At 46.9% G+C, this 18,814-nt stretch overlaps 1 protein-coding gene across 2 annotated transcripts in view; it reads right to left on the bottom strand.

Annotated features, from left to right (window-relative positions):
- LOC147107369 (uncharacterized) overlaps positions 1 to 18,814 on the bottom strand; it is an 87,687-nt gene that overhangs the window by 46,044 nt on the left and 22,829 nt on the right. For both annotated transcript variants that reach the window (XM_086006320.1, XM_086006321.1), the window contains exons 3-7: positions 18,070 to 18,260; positions 13,501 to 13,590; positions 11,378 to 11,452; positions 2,490 to 2,594; positions 16 to 553 (exon numbers count right to left, since the gene is read on the bottom strand). In XM_086006320.1, coding sequence (XP_085862446.1) covers positions 16 to 553; positions 2,490 to 2,594; positions 11,378 to 11,452; positions 13,501 to 13,590; positions 18,070 to 18,260 — 999 coding nt within the window. The remainder of the gene's footprint in view (positions 1 to 15; positions 554 to 2,489; positions 2,595 to 11,377; positions 11,453 to 13,500; positions 13,591 to 18,069; positions 18,261 to 18,814) is intronic.

The following is an 18,814-nucleotide window of genomic DNA, read 5'->3' as shown; positions in this document are numbered from 1 at the left end:
ATGATTATTACCCACCAAAATTCACTGCACTGGACGATGAAGGAACTTCAGGTTTAGAAAGGTTGGCTGGCTGCTCAGCATCATTAGTAGGGTTTACATTAACAAATGCTTCTCTTTCTCTGGCAGTGCATCTGTCTTGATACAGCCTTCCAGTGGGTCTCACTGCATCACTGGCACCGGAAGACATGGGAACCCTACTGTCTTGCTCAATAATCATCGGCTCTTGGGCAAAGTCAGAAATCCCAATAGCAGTAGCAGAGCACAGCATTGTGGGTTCTTGTAAAGACTGGACAGATTGAATTGTGGGTAGGGGCGGGCTTGTTCCCCTGGTACAGCTGTACACGGTCTGCGGTTGAGGGGAGGATCGGACAGGTTTGCTTGGAATACAAGTTTTCACTGGCTCTTTCTCTACGCGTATCCTGAGTGGGGAAGAGCGAGACCCTTGATCAGGCGGTGGCATCCGGATCCTCACTTCTCTTTCCACTGGCTTCTGTATTTTCATTTTGTTGAGCGGCATCTGGTGGGCATTTCCATAGGACACGGTCATAAGTCTCTGCAAATCATAATTTAGAGTCAAGGGAAGGGAAAGACACTAGATCCTCAGAATGGAGACACCGTTACCTCCCCCCCACCCCCCCTATCCTGCCGCCACCCAAATTAAACTTCCTTGGACAGAAAAATGCTAGTGGTGTTGAAAACTATTTGTACAGTTTTACGATAGATATTGCATCACAGGCACAGAATGTTTTCTTCCGTTCAATACGGCTGTAAAAAGAACGAGAATTGGTCTGTTCTCGTCAACGGTTTTGAGGTCACTGGGCCCGGCCTCAGGAGCAGCGCACTGGCACTTTTATAGAGGACTACTTTCAACTGCTGCGAGATGGATCGCATGATCAGATCAATCTGCGTGCCATTCAAATTCTGAAGGAATGAACCCAATTAACAAAAACACATGCCGCGCGAAAATAGCAAGCATAAATCCTTGAAAAATAATGACTTATCCTTTCACAAGCCAAATTCAAATCCACTATTTTGTGGTCCTGACCAGCCATTACATGCTATTCAGCCAAGACCCTTCAATTAAACATCAGATTATACTGACTCAAAGTGCTTTCCTCTCTCTGTCTCTTCACCTCTGTTACATGAATTACTGTTTTCTCAAACGCATGGCAAGGGAATAAATGATTCTGTCAAAGCACTCAGCAAGTCCTCATATTTACTTTCAATCTTTATCTCAGCTCCGTCATTTAGAAAGGGCAGGGAGACAGCAGAACACTTCATTTCAGTTGGCTGCACAATCACGGACTACTCAAATCGTGTGAACATCTTGGGCTGCATTTTTCTTATCCCGCCATGTCTCTGGCGGTTTCCTGGGTCGGGAGCCATTCTCCATGACAGGCTGCCATCGGGATTACTGCCAACAAGTGGAGGAGCGCCGACATGAAGGGTGTGCTGCAGCACCAGAGGAGGGCCAGAGACGCCTTAAAAGGGGCCACAAAGACTTCAACAGTTAAGGCACGACAGTGAGCTGGAGGGAGAGGAGGCCGCTAAAAAGCCCTCTCCCATCATTTGAGGCCAACCTTTAGGCCTACTACCATGGTTTACCTGGTGATTCTGGGGAGTAGCGGCAATTGAGATGGACAGGAGGGAAATGGGCCAGGAATTCGCCCCCCATGGCCTTTGCATGCTGCAGGTAGTGAAGGAGCAGTGGTCCTGGAGGACAGGAGGGAAATGGAGGACAGCGATAGGCCTCACTGCCATAGTTCACCGCCTTTTCAAATCAAATATAAAACTACACACAAGTGTAACTGAATTATGTTTTTATAGTTGATCTCCCGCAGCATTGTCCATGGGGGGTCTGACGCTCACTTAGATCCCATTCTGATGCTCCATAGCAGTCAGGAAGAGAGGCTGCCTGGCTCAGACCACTCGAGGTGGGCTTGCTGGGTGAGGAGGCAAAAGGAGGCCAGGACTTGGAATTGTTGCTGGGAAGGAGAGGCTGAACAAGAGAAGACAGCAGACAGCAAAAGTGTGGGGTGTTCCTGCCCTTCTCCAGCTTGTGCCAGACAGCTGGAGCCAGACAGGAGTGCTGTACTCAAAAGTTTTAAATTAAAAATAAACACAGGGAGAGTGAATGATATAGATTGTGTAGATTAACATAACACACTAAGGAATATGTAATTATATTTAGGTTTAAATCAAAAGGACTTGAAATCATGTTTTGTGAAGATTCAAATCGATTTCCAACACTAGCTGACCCACAAAGTATTTACATAGGATATACGGCACAGAAACAGGCCATTCGGCCCAACCAGTCCATGCCGGCGTTTATGCTCCACTCGAGCCTCCTCCCATCATTCCTCATCTAAATCTATCAGCATAACCCTCTATTCCCTTCTCCCTCATATTTAATGTTTTCAGTAATGGTCTAGCTCCACTGTGAATGCACCACACTTTATTCTGGTTGCCTACATTACAGCAACACTCACCGGTTTAAAAAACATAGGTTTCATTCTTCCCTGATGCATCTCTGTGACCCTACGATGCAGGACGTCAAATTTCTTATCTAGTCTCTGGATAGCAGCATACATTACCTGGCAGAAAAGGAAGAAGAGTTCAAAGTAGCTAAAAAGTACTTGATGGCATTTTTTTGATGTTGAAAGATGCATAAAGCAAAGATTGAACCAGCAGCCCTACAGACACCACTTACATCAAATGTACAAACCAAACCAGAGGACATACATCAAAATGCATTTAGACACCACCTGAATTGTTAACTATAGGAGATTAAAGTAACAGTTGGAGAGATTTATTTGCTGGTGGTAACTGGCAGTGTTACAAGATGTGGTGAAGTTTATGTCCCATAGTATTAAAAAGAAAACACAATACTAGCAAATGCTTTATCTGCCCTGGTTATTGTGTACAGTTTGGGACACCCCAATACAAGGTTATAAAAGGTAATGGAAATGTGCAGTGTAGATTAATTCGATGTCAGCAGGGATGAGGGGTAACCGTTATGAAGAGACTTGAGAAGTTAGGGCTACTTTAACTAGTGATTAAATAGTTAAGGGGTAACCTGCTGGAGATCTTCAAGATTAGAAAGGGTTATGATCAGGTCAATAGTGATAGGCTATTTCTGCTGATCAGAGACAATAATGCAAGGGCACAAATTTAAGGTAATCACAGAAGGAATTAAAACGTTTAGGAAGTACAGGAAGCTCTTTTATCCAGCACCGACAGCTTGCCGGTTTATCAAAAATTCCGGATGACAGAGAGGGTTATCTACCGAGGCTACTTTTAACAAAGAAAAATAAAAAAATCAAGAAATGTGCAGTATACAGTAATTGGGTACTCACCTACAGAATGTTGTGTTAAATGGATGGTGGAAGATGCTTGATTAAGTACAGTACTGCCAGTTGAGGGTAATGCAATGCAATGACTACCAGCAGCGTGGAAGACACACAGTACCCCTGTAAAATGGCGGATCAGAAGAGACTACCGGTAGCGTCAGACTCCTGTTATGGAGGTGTTCCGACTTCCGACAGCGCCAAGAAGCCGAGTAGTGGCAGTTTGGAGAACTCCCCCCACTGACTAACTCGGCCACCGCGGGAGACTCGGACTCGGCAACATTGCTGGTTATTGAGGTGTTGTTTTCGGAGTGAGAATTTTGCCGGTTAAGAGAGAATTCTGGATATTTAGGTGCCATTTAAACGAGAGTTTCCTGTATAGTGGGAACAGTGAGGAGGATAGTGATAGACTTCACGAGGACATAGACAGGCTGGTGGAATGGGCAGACACGTGGCAGATGAAATTTAACGCAGAAAAGTGCGAAGTGGTACATTTTGGTAGGAAGAACGAGGAGAGGCAATCTAAACTGAAGGGTACAATTCTAAAGAGGGTGCATGAACAGAGAGACCTGGGGGTATATGTGCAAAAATCATTGAAGGTGGCAGGTTGAGAAAGCAGTTAGAAAAGCATACGGCATCCTGGGCTTCATAAATAGAGGCATAGAGTACAAAAGCAAGGAAGTTATGAACCACCTTTATAAAACACTGGTTCAGCCTCAACTGGAGTATTGTGTCCAATTCTGGACCCCGCACTTTAGGAAGGATGTGAAGGCCTTAGAGAGAGTGCAGATTTACAAGAATGGTTCCAGGGATGAGGGACTTCAGGTTACATGGATAGACTGGAGAAGCTGGGGTTGTTCTCCTTAAAGCAGAGAAGGTTGAGAGGAGATTTGATAGAGGTGTTTAAAATAGAGGGGTCTGGACGGAGTAGATACCGAGAAACTGTTCCCATTGGCGGAAGGGTCAAGAACCAGAGGACACAGATTTAAGGTGATTGGCAGAAGAACCAAAAGCGACATGAGGAAAAACTTTATTACGCAGCGAGTGGTTAGGATCTGGAATGCACTGCCTGAAAGGGTGGTGGAGGCAGATTCAATTGTGGCTTTCAAAAGGGAGTTGGATCAGTATTGAAGGAAAAAAATTTGCAGGGCTACGGGGAAAGGGCGGGGGAGTGGGACTAGCTGAAGTGCTCTTGCAGAGAGTCGGCATGGGCTCAACGGGCCGAATGGCCTCCTTCTGTGCTGTAATCATTCTATGAAAAAAAAATTCCTTACACAGAGGGAGGTTAGAATGTGGAATTCTCTGCTTCAACAGTGGGTTATTGCGGCACAGTCAAATTCTTTTAAAGGGGATTAGATACATGTGTGAAAAAAGAGAACTACTACAGGGTATGTGGAGGATGCAGGAGAATAGGAATAGACTAGATGGCTCATGTGGGAAAAATCTCCAATGCAGACATGTTGACGAAATGATCTGTTACGTGCTGTAACATTGTATGACTCAGGGTGCCAATGGCAAGAAGCTACTATTGAAGTGAAGGGAGAGAGGACGGTCAATCTTAATGCATCACTCAAGTGCCTCTTCCGTTGGCAGCACTAGTGCAATTGGGTCTTATTCCCATCATGGTAGAGAAAATGGTCCTGAAATTGCGGTCAGAGGCGTACCTCCGGAGTGCGCCTCCGATCCGCAGAACAATTACCAAAGTACCTCCTGGCGCCCAGGCTGCGGTCTCAGGCCTCGAGGCGAAGGGCAGCGTAATGGCCCACGGATCCCAGGCGGTTCGGAAGTGTACCTGGGATCACGTGGGCCCAGTCCTCCAATCAATAAACAGAATTCCATTTCAATCATTTACTAATGATGTGCAATGAAATCTCCAAATCTAATAATTATACAATGTACAGAATTGGAATTGTATTCATAGTTACCTTCATTGCACCAACCTCAATAAAAATTTAATTTTTTGATCATTTTAAACATTAAAAGTGTAATCTGGGCCAATATTTGCATATACGCTTAATACAGTGTATGTGCATAATTTAAGCCTTAGATATCCCCTTACGCTGATGCAAGCAGGCCCTGTGCCTACTTGCATCAACCCAAGACTTACGTGGGCAATTGCTGGCCAGACCCTGGGCAAATAACCCAACTCTGCGCCAACGATTGCTTTGTCGGGGCCCCCGCAGATGGCCTGTCAACGCGTACGCTGACAGGTCGCAAGTTCCGGATTTCGTGCATGCGGAAATCCCGAACTTGCGGGGCATTTCAAAGGGACTAAGACAGTGTACTCAGAGTACTCCGTCACGGCCACCGCAATTTCAGGGCCATTAGGTTTACCTTCTGAGACATGCGAGCTGCGTGACGTTAGATGAGGATGGCGTGTCTACAGCGAGTTAGACACTGGCCTTTCATCGTTGGGATTGGGGTTTATATTCACTCTAGGCTGATGGGATGAAAGCCTGCTCTATCTGCTGACTGTAAGGGTCCTGTGTGAAATGAATTTGGACAGGCACAGCCCACTTCCTAGGAGGGTCCAAAATTGATAATCTCAACAGGCGAGGCCACAGAATGGCTGGTGAGGAAAATCGGGGCTGTGGCACATTGTTGAGGGGGAACAGAGGGACACATCCAAAAAAGACAACAACAACTTGTATTTATATAGTGCCTTTAACGTAGTAAAACGTCCCAAGGCGCTTCACAGGAGTGTCATAAGACAGAAAATTTGACACCGATCCACATAAGGAGAAATTAGGGCAGGTGCCCAAAAGCTTGGTCAAAGAGGTAGATTTTAAGGAGTGTCGTAAAAGGAAGAAAGAGGTGTAGCGAGACGGAGAGGCTTAGGCAGGGAATTCCAGGTCTTAGGGCCTAGGCAACAGAAGGCACGGCCACCAATGGTGGAGTGATTATAATCAGGGATTCTCAAGAGGACAGAATTAGAGGAGCGCAGATACCTCGGGTGTGGGGGGCGGGGGGGGGGGCGGTTGAAGGAGATTACAGAGATAGGGAGGGGCTTTGAAAACAAGGATGAGAATTTTGAAATCGAGGCGTTGCTTAACCGGGAGCCAATGTAGGTCAGCAAGCACAGGGGTGATGGGCGAACGGGACTTGGTGCGAGTTAGGAGACGGGCAGCTGAGTTTTGGATGACCTCAAGTTTACGTAGGGTGGAAGATGGGAGGTTGGCCAGGAGTGCGTTGGAATAATCAAGTCTAGAGGTAACAAGGCATGGATGAGGGTTTCAGCAGCGGATGAGCTGAGGCAAGCGTGGAGACGGGCGATGTTACGGAGGTAGAAATAGACGGTCTTCGTTATGGATATGTGGTCGGAAGTTCATTTCGGGGTCAAATATGACACCAAGGTTGTGAACAGTGTGGTTCAGCCTCAGACAGATGTTAGGGAGAGGGATGGAGTCAGTAGGTAGGGAACGGAGTTTGTGGCAGGGACCGAAAACAGTGGCTTTGGTCTTCCCAAAGTTTCTGCTCATCCAGAACTGTATGTTGGACAAGCAGTCTGACAATTTAGCCACCGTGGAGGAGTCGAGAGAAGAGGTAGTGAGGTAGAGCTGGGTGTCATCCGCGTATGTGTGGAAACTGACGCTGTGTTTTCGGATGATGTCGCCAAGGGGCGACATGTAGATGAGAAATAGGAGGGGGCTAAGGATAGATCCTTGGGGGACACCAGAGATAACGATGCGGGAGCAGGAAGAGAAGCCATTGCAGGTGATTCTCTGGCTACGATTAGATAGATAAGAATGGAACCAGGCGAGTGCAGTCCCACCCAGCTGGACGATGGTGGAGAGGTGTTGGAGGAGGATGGAGAGGTCAACCATGTCAAAGGTTGCAGACAAGTGAAGAAGGACGAGGAGGGATAGTTTACCTTGGTCACAGTCACAAAGGATGTCATTTGTGATTTTGATGAGAACCGTTTCGGTACTGTGGCGGGGTGGAAACCTGATTGGAGGGATTCAAACATGGAATTGCAAGAAAGATGGGCACGGATTTGGGAGGCGACAACACGTTCAAGGACTTGAAAGGAAAGGGAGGTTGGAGGTGGGGCGGTATTTTGCAAGGATGGAGGGGTCAAGGGTTGTTTTTTTTTTTTTTTTTTTTTTTTTAAGGGGAGGGGTGATGACGGCAGATTTGAGGGAGAGGGGGACAGTACCTGAGGAGAGAGAACTGTTAACAATGTCAGCTAACATGGGAGCCAGAAAAGGAAGTTGGGTGGTCAGCAGTTTGGTGGGAATAGGGTTGAGGGACAAGATGAGCGCAGAGGTCATGAGGGGAGAGCGGAGAGAAACTGAGTTCAGGGCTAGGGCAGGGGGGAACCTTAGAGGAAGTTTGGCCCAGTGGGCTAGGGGAAGGAAGGGAAGTGGCAGAGGCAGCTGAACGGATGGTCTCAATCTTAGAGACAAAGAAGTGCATAAGCTCCTCACACTTGTTGTCGGATGGGAAGGTGGTGGAGACAGGGGAGAGGGGTTTAAGAAGGCAGTTAGCAGTGGTGTATAGAAGCCGGGGTTTATCTTTGCATTCCAGAATTATTCTGGAATAGTGAGCAATTCTGGCAGACGAGAGCAGGACCCGACAATGCTTTATGTGGTCCAGCCAGATCTGGCGGTGAATGGCTAAACCAGTTGTCCGCCATATCCGTTCAAGTCTACATCCCTTGGACTTAAGGGAGCGAAGATGAGAGCCGTACCAGGGGGAGTGGCCAGGGTGAGAGAGAGTAATCATTTTAATAGGGACTAGGGCATCAAAGGTGGTGGTGAGGGTGTGGTTGAGCAGATCGGTAGCTGCAGAAATGTCATGGTGAATGAAGGGCCAAAGGCTGGACAGTTGCGATTTCATAAGTGCAGTTGTAAGAGAGTTGGGAGAGAGATTTTTCCAGGGGTGGACACAGAAGGAAGTAAGGTTGGTGGGGGAAGGGGGGGGGGGGGGGGGGTGGGGGGATGTGGGTGGAGAGCGATACAAGGAAGTGGTCAGAGATGGCCTTATCAGCAACTGACACGATGGGAGTAGCGAGGCCACGAGAGATGGCAACGTTGAGGGGGTGGCCATGAATATGGGTTGGGGAGTTTACGTGGAGGGAGGATAGGAGGCTAGTGAACTCAGAGGAGAGAGAGCCTGATGAATTGAGGTGGAGGTTGCAATCACCGAGGATGAGAAGTCGTTCGGTGCAGAGGCTGAGGGAGGAGAGCAGTGAAGATATTTCAGTAATAAAATTTTTATGGTACTTGGGTGGGCAGTAGAGAACGAGAATTTTAAATGAGAGGTGAAATAAGGGGAGATGCTCAAAGGAGGAGAAAGTGCCGGAAGAGTAGGGGGATAGACCACGGTGTGATTTGTTGATTAGAGCCACACCGTCACTATGGCGGTCTGAACGGGGCATGTGGTGGAAGGTATAGCCAGGTGGGGAGGCTTCATTTAAGGGTAAGGTGTCATTACCCCTCAACCAAGTTTCCATCAGGGCCATGATAGCGATGCAGTCATCGACAATAAGCTCATGGATGGCAAAGGCCTTGTTTGCTAGTGGACGGACATTCTGGAGGGAGATGCAGAGGGTCGGTGATGGCTGCCCCGCTGCCAACATCCACAGGGTCAGCACTGGGGGGAGGGGATGAGTTGGATGGGGAGGAGATTGGCAATATTGGCCCTTGGAGGGCACACTGGGTGGGAAGGTCAGCGAGAGAGAGTAGGAGGGGACAGTTGGAGTTGCTGCTCGTAAGGAGGCAGTGACGAGTGCCTCGATGGGCCCTTCGTAGGATGCCAAGAGAGGCACAGAGGGAAGCTGAAGGCTTATCTGAGAGGGAGTCAAGCCTGGGACGGAGGCAGGAGAGCAGGAAGGTCGAAGAATAATGAGGGATTTGGGAGGGCAGAGTATCCGAGAAAGGAGTGATGAAAGGAGGCATAACGACAGGAGAGAGCAGTCAGGGAGGGATAGAGAGAAAAGGGAAAAAAAGAGGGGGAAAAAGTGGCAAGTATTGAATGGCTTGGGTCCGGAGCGGCAGCCAAAGTGTGCATGCGAATGCACAGGGGAAAGCTCAGGTTACATAGGCCTGTTTAAATGTAGTAATTAATGGGATACATATTTCCTGGTAGCAGGAATAGGTTGGAGACAATAGTAGGAAGACCAGGGTCAAAGTCAAAGTCAGAGGTCCCATGGAAGGACAAAGCTGACGTAAGCAGGATGGGGCCGGCACGGAGCATCGACGAACCGCTGTCCAAAGCAGGGGAGTGAAGTCCAGAGGCTATTTGAAATGTAGAGAGTTCGAGGATGGAGGTTGTTGCCGCAGGAATGAGAGTCGGTAGCTGTGCAGAAAGATGATGGCTAAATTGACGCAAGTTGGAGGTCACCGCAGATCAAAGCGGCGGAGAAAAAGTAAAACCATAAACCAGTGACCAGCAAAGCTGAAAACCGGTAAAACGAGTCACAGGACAGCAAGTGAAGCAGCAGCTGCTAGTTAGAAGCCAACAGAGCTGAAAAACCAGTAGAACCCGTTCAGCAGAGACACAGCCGCAGTTTAAAAGGTAAAACTCTTAGCAGCAGAGACAGAGACACAGCAGGTTAAGTCTTAAAGTGTAATCCAATTCAAAAACAGTGTAATCCAGTGTAGTTCAAAGCAGAAACGATGTCCAGAGAAGTCCAGGAGATCGGAAATATAGAAGATAGGAGCAGGAGTAGGCCATTTGGCCCCTCGAGCCTGCTCCGCCATTCAATGAGATCATGGCTGATCATCCAAACTCAGTACCCTGTCCCTGCCTTCTCTCCATATCCCTTGATCCCTTTAGCCTTAAGAAATATATCCAACTCCTTCTTGAATACATTTAATGAATTGGCCTCTACTGCCTTCTTTGGCAGAGAATTCCACAGGTTCACCACTCTCTGGGTGAAAAAATTCCTCCTCATCTCAGTCCTAAATGGTTTACCCCTTATCCTTAGACTGTGACCCCTGGTTCTGGACTTTTGGACAATTGGACAAAAAAGAATTCCGCAGCATAAGACTTGAAGCGACTGAAAAACAGCAGCGTCCCAACTGCCGAGTCAAACAGTGTAGTCAACGAGGTCTTGTCCACGAGGAATCCAGTGACAGAGGTCAAGGTTCAGCAGAGTTCCGTCAGTTGAAGGAGCTCAGTGAGAACAAAGACCCGCCGGGGGATGGGCAGTGGACTCTGCAGGGGGAGCTTTAAACTTGTAGTTTGGGCTGAAATGCCTTCACCATCAGAGGCAGGGTATCTTAAGCAAAAGGAAGAAAAGGGCAAAGGATGGCAATAGATGACCATGGACACAGACAAAGAGAAGAGCAGCTCAGAAAGGAGCTGCCAGCCCAGGAGCCATCTTGAAGGACAATTGACATAATCATTATATAGAACTTACAACACAGCACGGTGGCATAGTGGTTAGCACTGTTACCTCACAGCGCCAGGGACCTGGGTTCAAATCCGGCCTCGGGTGACTGTGTGGAGTTTGCACATTCTCCCCGTGTTTGCGTGGGTTTTCTCCGGGTGCTCCGGTTTCCTCCCACAGTCCAAAGATGTGCGGGTTAGGTTGATTGGCCATGATAAAAATTGGCCCTTAGTGTTAGGGGGGATTAAATACGTGGGGTTACGGGGTTACGGGGATAGGGCTTGGGTGGGATGGCTGTCGGTGTAGGGACCGGGTGCTAGGGTTTGGATGATCAGCCATGATCTCGTTGAATGGCGGAGCAGGCTCGAAGGGCCGAATGGCCTACTCCTGCTCCTATCTTCTATGTTTCTATGAAACAGACCATTCGGCCCAACTGGTTTAACTTGTACACATTCTAAAGTGATTGCGGGGTTTAATTCCCCCGGCGGGGGGTGTCTGTGGATCTTGTGCCGCAGTTCTGGTGGGCAACTGGGAGAACCCCCGCAGAAATCCAAGCCCTGTGTGCTTCAGTAGATTCTGAATCTTTTAAATTCACTTTTCTTTTCCGTGTTGGGGATAGGAGAAGGATTAAATTTGACAGAATATTTAAAAGAACTGCACAACCAGTTTAGGGCATCAGAGAGCAGGCTGTTACCTGGCAGTAATTAAGAACCTCCACTAGAGTCTTCTGCTGATCTGTAACATAAGAACCTTCGGACATATCACTGGCCTGTGTAGAAAGAAGATGGATTGGTTCACTGTTATTGTATAAAATGTAAATGTAAATGTTCTGAGCTATGCTGTCCTGAGTGCATTTAATTTTCTGACAGCTTGTATGCCAAGCGCTATATAAATTCTTTATTTTTTTCCATCTATCAATTTTCCCAGATTTCCCCAAGATGTTCAATAGCATTTTCCACTGCCCCACCAACTGCTTCACAGCAACAAGGGTTGGGGATCATGCCCGCCATCCCCCACACAGAAGTTCCAGATTTCAACTGTGTTATAAGGGAGGTGGGCAAATAGAGGCTTAGGAATCTATCCAAACGGAGCAGAATTTCAATTTATTTCAATGCGTCCACACTAGCTGTTAATGTCTGCCTTGCCTGCCGGCCCTGGAGCAGTGTTCACACAGCCCTGGGACCAGGTGACCAGTTTGCCAGGTTGCATGGCATAATAAAAATGTGATGAGAAATACAATGGCCCAGAAATTCAGGTCCCAACGAGTGAGTACGCACGGGGTACTCGCGCGTAAGCCCAACGAAAGTGTCGGTTTCGTGCATGCACTGCGCATGCGCGGGAAACCGGCACTTCCGTTCCCCTGAAAGAAGGGGTTAAGAGGTGGAACGCGTGCGCAGGAGAGGCAGCGCGTGTGCATTGAACTTACGTTTTTTTCCCCAGGTTTCTCCGGGAGGGAAAGTCGCCAGAAGTTAGACATGTAAAAAGCAGTCGCAAGACCTGCTTTTAACAAGGTAAGTGGTGAATTAATTAAAACAAAAACATTTTTTCCACAAGTTTATTATTTTTAATTACTTTAAAGAAAGTTAAGTTTATTTTTAGCCCAGTTAGAAAATGTAATTAATTTTTTCAAAAATTTAAATTATTGTTTAAAATAGTTATTTCATGTAATTTGTAGTTATTTTAAAAATGTGATTTAAAAAAAATGTATTTGAAGTTTTAGTGATATTTTGGGGCTTATAGTATTTATAGGTTTGACAGCTCTTCCTGTCAAACTTATGAATGGGCATTCCCTGCTACCATTGGCTCTCCATGACCCACGTGATCCCAGGGGACGCATCGAACTAACTGCGCCCCTGGGATACGCAAGCACTGCGCGCCGGCAGTTGGTGGAGGCCCAGGATCGGAATCCCACGCGGGCCCACAGCTCAACGGCCGGCGCGCTAGGTAAGTGCAGGTCGGAGGCTTGCACCTGCGGGAAGCCTCCGACCCGAATTTCTGGGCCAATATTTAAATACTAATATTTTATACTAAACCCTAAAATTGCAATTTTTCAGACATGCAAATACATCGGTCATATTGGGAATTAATCCATTTCCATTAATACAAGGGACCAGGTGGTGCTGTAATTGGATAAAGTGTCCTTCAGCTTACTCATCACAATTTTCATGCTCCTGAACAGGATTTTTCCAAAAGAAATTAAAAAAAATTGAACACAGAAAACTTCAAAGGGTGTGTTTCAGTCAAAATGTTTGCTTCCGGGCAATTTCAGAATATGATCGTCTGTTGAGCTACAAAATTGCTGCAGTCACTCCTTAAAGCAATTTTAAAAATTCCGAGAGCTTGTGTCACAGCAGGTTGATGCACAAGAAAGAGTTGCACGTAAGTGGTAGTGGCCCACGCGTTCCCCAAGTTGATTTGCCACAGAACAAGTTTCCAATTTGGGCCTGGGCAAGGGGAGAGAAAGGGACAAGGGAGGAGAGTGAATCACTGCCACCTCTTATTGCGCACCTCCAAGTGGCTGGTTACAAGCCAGCAAGTACCTCACTCGCTGCTCTCACATCAGGGAAGAATATGCAACACTAACATTTCTCAAGAGGGTAATCAAATTTTTGAGCTAAAATAATTGAATCTGCCAAAAACATTTTTAAAATTCAATGATTAAAGGTCACCTGCGCATGACATTAACATTTTCTATTTATCACTAAGACATTTAAATAAAAAATTGGAGTGCATTGTGAACACACACGAAGTGAGATAACGAATACATTTAACAAGGTGTGGTAGAAGCACAGTGACTGTAAAATTAGGATTACTCACACATTCATAATCAGCACTGTAGTCATAAACAAAGTCACCATTTTCTTCATAGTCTGCATAATCTCCAGAGTCTCCGATTCTCATCTGAGGCTGTAGATAATTTACACACACACACACAAACTACTTAGCAGAAGGGATAGATGAACCAGTTAAAATGTTATTTTGTACCATTACCATCAGACAAGCCAAAGGTTGCTCTTTCCAGCATTAAAAGTGAAAGCAAAAAAATGTAGCATACGCATTAACATAAAATCTAGCACACTTAATAATTACAATCTAAAGATGAAACTAATCTGACCAGTAAAAGCAGTGACCATAATTACCTTGAGTTATTATGATTAATGTGCATTTGTGCAGTGTATGGAGCTCTTTGAAGTACCTTGATGTTAATGTTTAAATCAATATTTGTTAGCAAAAACCTATAGGGCTTTGAATCCTCCAAGTTAATGCCATCGTCGTTGGGATATTTTTTCCCTTTCTTCTAATTGCAGCGTTACGATTTGGCTCTTTGAATAGCCATTGAAAGGAAGTGAGAATTATTCAAATACCAGGCTCCTTCACTTGGGAAGAGAGACCTTAATTGATTGTGGAATGATCAGCAGAAATGACCTTTGTGTTGCTCCGAAAGGGGTGCCTTACCTAGCGGTCCCGCTCAGAGGTAAGGAAAATTCCAACCGCATTATGTTACGGACCCACTTCAAGGAACTGGTGCACCGTTGTTGGAAAGTTGTGATGGCAATGACCATCTCCAACAAGCGAGAGTCTAACCACCTCCCCTTGACATTCAACAGTATTACCATTGCCAAATCCCCCACCATCAACATCCTGGGGGGCACCATTGAGCAGAAACTTAACTGGACCAGCCACATAAATACTGTGACAACAAGAGCAGGTCAGAGGCTGGGTATTCTGCGGCGAGTGTCTCACCTCCTGACTCCCCAAAGCCTTTCCACCATCTCCAAGGCACAAGTCAGGAGTGTGATGGAATACTCTCCACTTGCCTGGATGAGTGCAGCTCCAACACTCAAGAAGTTCGACGCCATCCAGGACAATGCAGCCCGCTTGATTGGTACCCCGTCCACCACCTTCAACATTCACTCCCTCCACCATTGGTGTACTGTGGCTGCAGTGTGTACCATCTACAAGGTGCACTGCAGCAACTCGCCAAGGCTTCTTCGGCAGCACCTCCCAAACCCGCGACCTCTACCACCTGGAAGAACAAGGGCAGCAGGCACATGGGAACACCACCACCTCCACGTTCCCCTCCAAGTCACACACCATCCTGACTTGGAAGTATATCGCCGATCCGTCATCGTCGCTGGGTCAAAATCCTGGAACTCCCTCCCTAACAGCACTGTGGGAGTACCTCCACCACACGGACTGCAGCGGTTCAAGAAGGCAGTTCAGCGCCATATTAGAGGGTAATTAGGGATGGGCAATAAATGCTGGCCCTGGCAACGACACCCACATTAAAAAAAAAAAATTTTTTTAATGAAAATCCTTTGACACCTGGGAAACATCTGTATTGGCCAGCCGGCGATGAGCTGTATTCCTGGACCGTAGAGAAGGATGAAGCAGATGGCCCCATCAGGGGAAAAAAGTCTCCTTGGTTTCCTGAGGCAACATTTATAATTGTGACCAAAGCACAGTGTCATTAGGTGGGTCCCAGCACCTCCAGAGGCAGCACTGCCACTTCATTTACTTTGGAACAGGGCTGTCATCCGCAATAGTGCAGCGAGGCAAAGGGGAGTAAATGTATCATCCAAGTTTAGCAGGTTGGGATGCTGACCACCGTAGGAGTCAACCCCGTTATCGTACACAAACACCAAGAGCTAGAAATTACCGTTGATGATAATGGCGGACAAACACGTAACATGTCTGTAGGATATTCCGGTGATATTAACCCCTTTGTTTAAATAAGTTAATGCCTCCTTTCAAAAAGTGGAGAGAGAAGCACTATTCAAACACGTTGAGCATTTATCCAGTATCAATCATTCATCTGGTATTATCTGCAACAGTAATTTCCAGCCTTACAGCTGCTATAGGAACATCATAGGAGTTGCTAAACAGAAGAATCTAGTTCGCCTTCTACCATCCTGGTAGTTGCACAATACAATGATAATGGAACAGGAGAGAGAGAACATCCTATCAGGGCTGGTTGCATGCCAGAACAAACCTTGAAGCAAGAATGAGTATTAGATTCCCCTCTGTGGCCATATGTCAACAGCTGAGGGTTTTTTTATTTTTTATTTGTTCATGGGATGTGGGCATCGCTGGCAATGCCAGCATTTATTGCCCATCCCTAGTTGCCCTTGAGAAGGTGGTGGTGAGCCGCTTTCTTGAACCGCTACAGTCCGTGTGGTGAAGGTACTCCCACAGTGGTGTTAGGTAGGGAGTTCCAGGATTTTGACCCAGCGACGATGAAGGAACGGCAATATATTTCCAAGTCAGGATGGTGTGTGACTCAGAGAGGAACTTGGAGGTGGTGGTGTTCCCATGCACCTGCTGCCCTTGTCCTTCTAGGTGGAAGAGGTCGCGGGTTTGGTAGGTGCTGCCGAAGAAGCCTTGGTGAGTTGCTGCAGTGCGTCTTGCAGATGGTACACACTGCAGCCACGGTACGCCGGTGGTGGAGGGAGTGCCAATCAAGTGGCTGCTTTGTTCTGGATGGCGTCGAACTTCTTGAGTGTTGTTGGAGCTGCACTCATCCAGGCAAGTGGAGAGTATTCCATCACACTCCTGACTTGTGCCTTGTAGATGGTGGAAAGGCTTTGGGGAGTCAGGAGGTGAGACACTCGCCGCAGAATACCCAGCTTCTGACCTGCTCTTGTTGCCACAGTATTTATGTGGCTGGTCCAGTTAAGTTTCTGGCCAATGGTGACCCCCCAGAATATTGATGGTGGGGGATTTGGTGATGGTAATGTCGTTGAATGTCAAGGGGAGGTGGTTAGACTCTTGCTTGTTGGAGATAGTCATTGCCTGGCACTTGTGTGGCACGAATGTTACTTGCCACTTATCAGCCCAAGCGTGAATGTCATCCAGGTCTTGTTGCATGTGGGCATGGACTGCTTCATTGTGAGGAGTTGCGAATGGCACTGAACACTGGAGTCATCAGCGAACATCCACACTTCTGACCTTATGATGGAGGGAAGGTCATTGATGAAGCAGCTGAAGATGGTTGGGCCTAGGACCTAGGCCCTGAGGAACTGCTGCAGCAATGTCCTGGGGCTGTGATGATTGGCCTCCAACAACCACAACCATCTTCCTTTGTGCTAGGTATGACTCCAGCCAGTGGAGAGTCTTTCCCGATTCCCATTGATTTCAATTTTACTAGGGCTCCTTGATGCCACACTCGGTCAAATGCTGCCTCGATGTCGAGGGCAGTCACTCTCACCTTTGGAATTCAGCTCTTTTGTCAATGTTTGGACCAAGGCTGTAATGAGGTCTGGAGCCGAGTGGTCCTGGCGGAACCCTAACTGAGCATCCGTGAGCAGGTTATTGGTGAGTAAGTGCTGCTCGATAGTACAGTCGACGACACCTTCCATCACTTTGCTGATGATTGAGAGTAGACTGATGGGGTGATAATTAGCCAGATTGGATTTGTCCGGCTTTTTGTGGACAGGATATACTTGAGCAGTTTTCCATATTGTCGGATAGAGGCCAGTGTTTAAGCTGTACTGAAACAGCTTGGCTAGAGGTGTGGCTAGTTCTGGAGCACAAGTCTTCAGCACGACAGCCGAGATGTTGTCGGGGCCCATAGCCTTTGCTGTACCCAGTGCGCTCAGCCGTTTCTTGATATCACGTGGAGTGAATCGAATTGGCTGAAGACTGGCTTCTGTGGTGGTGGGGACCTCAGGAGGAGGCCGATAGGGATCATCCACTTGGCACTTCTGGCTGAAGATGGCTGCAAACGCTTTAGCCTGGTCTTTTGCACTCACGTGCTGGGCTCCACCATCATCGAGGATGGGGATATTCATGGAGCCTCCTCCTCCCGTTAGGAGGAGTTTGGGACATGGGTGAAAGGTATGAATTCTGTGAGTATGACTGTGTCAGACTGTTGCTTGACTAGTCTGTGGGACAGCTCTCCCAATTTTGGTGAAGAGGACTTTGCAGGGTCGACTGGGCTGGGTGTCGTGTCTTTGTCGTGTCCGTAGCCAGTGCCGAGGTTGATGCCGGGTGGTCTGTCCGATTTAATTCTTATTGTTTTACGTAGTGATTATTTTACAACCGAGTGGCTTGCTAGGCCATTTCAGAGGGCAGTTAAGAGTTAACCACATTGCTGTGGGTCGAGAGTCACATATAGGCCAGACCAGGTAAGGACAGCAGATTTCCTTAGTGAACCAGATGGGTTTTTAACGACAATCCGATAGTTTCATGGTCACCATTACTGACACTAGCTTTTCATTCCAGATTTATTTAATTAACTGAATTTAAATTCCCCAGCTGCCGTGGTGGGATCATTAGTCCAGGCCTCTGGATTACTAGTCCAGTAACATAACCACTATGCTACCGTTCCCTGTACTTTTATTTCCCCTAAACATTTTTAGCCTCACACTTGGTAGCAATACCTACTGCATTATGGATTGTGATTTTCCTTCTTTTTGGCCTGTAAGTGTAACTGTATTCTCCATCTCTGCGTCTCGCCTCGTGCGATGTGGTACCAGATGAAACATCGTTTATATTCGGCAGACACTCTTGTGGCTGGTTTGCTGTTGACTCATTGGTGTTCATGCCGGGAGCGCCTTCTGCTCCTGATTTCTGTACTAAAGATCAGTGGATGGGGATGAAAGTACAACAGTCAGAAGTTTTTTTTTTGAAGTCTATAAAAATACAACTTTAAAAAAGTGTAACATATTAAAAAAAGTCAGTAACCTCCATGCCAACTGTAAATGTCAATGCAAATAGAAAAGGCAGACAGTATATTGAGATGCACAGCCAGAACACTGGAGTGCAAGTCCAGAGAGGTTACCGGAGACTTTGCAATGCACGGGTCAGACCACAATTGGAGTACTGTGTCCAATTTTGGTCGCCATACATCAAAAGGGAACTCCATATATTAGAGAGTGTGCAAAGAGCAGCGAGAATTATTCCATATGTGAGGGAAGTTTAGTGAAGCCCACTCCCTACAGTCTAGAGAGAAGACTAAAGAGGGAACCTCATTCAAGTATCTAACAATAATAACTTGCATTTATATAGTGCCTTTAACATAGTACAATACAGTAAAACATCACATACAGTAAAACATCACAAGGAGCTTCACATGAGCGACATCAAACAAAATTTGACACTGAGCCGCATAAAAAGAGATATTAGGGCA

Source organism: Somniosus microcephalus, chromosome 14, assembly GCF_052327205.1.
Source record: "Somniosus microcephalus isolate GS21.2 chromosome 14, FLI_Smic_1.0, whole genome shotgun sequence".
NCBI classification, from domain to species: Eukaryota; Metazoa; Chordata; class Chondrichthyes; order Squaliformes; family Somniosidae; genus Somniosus; species Somniosus microcephalus.
This window is presented reverse-complemented; position numbering and strand designations above follow the sequence as displayed.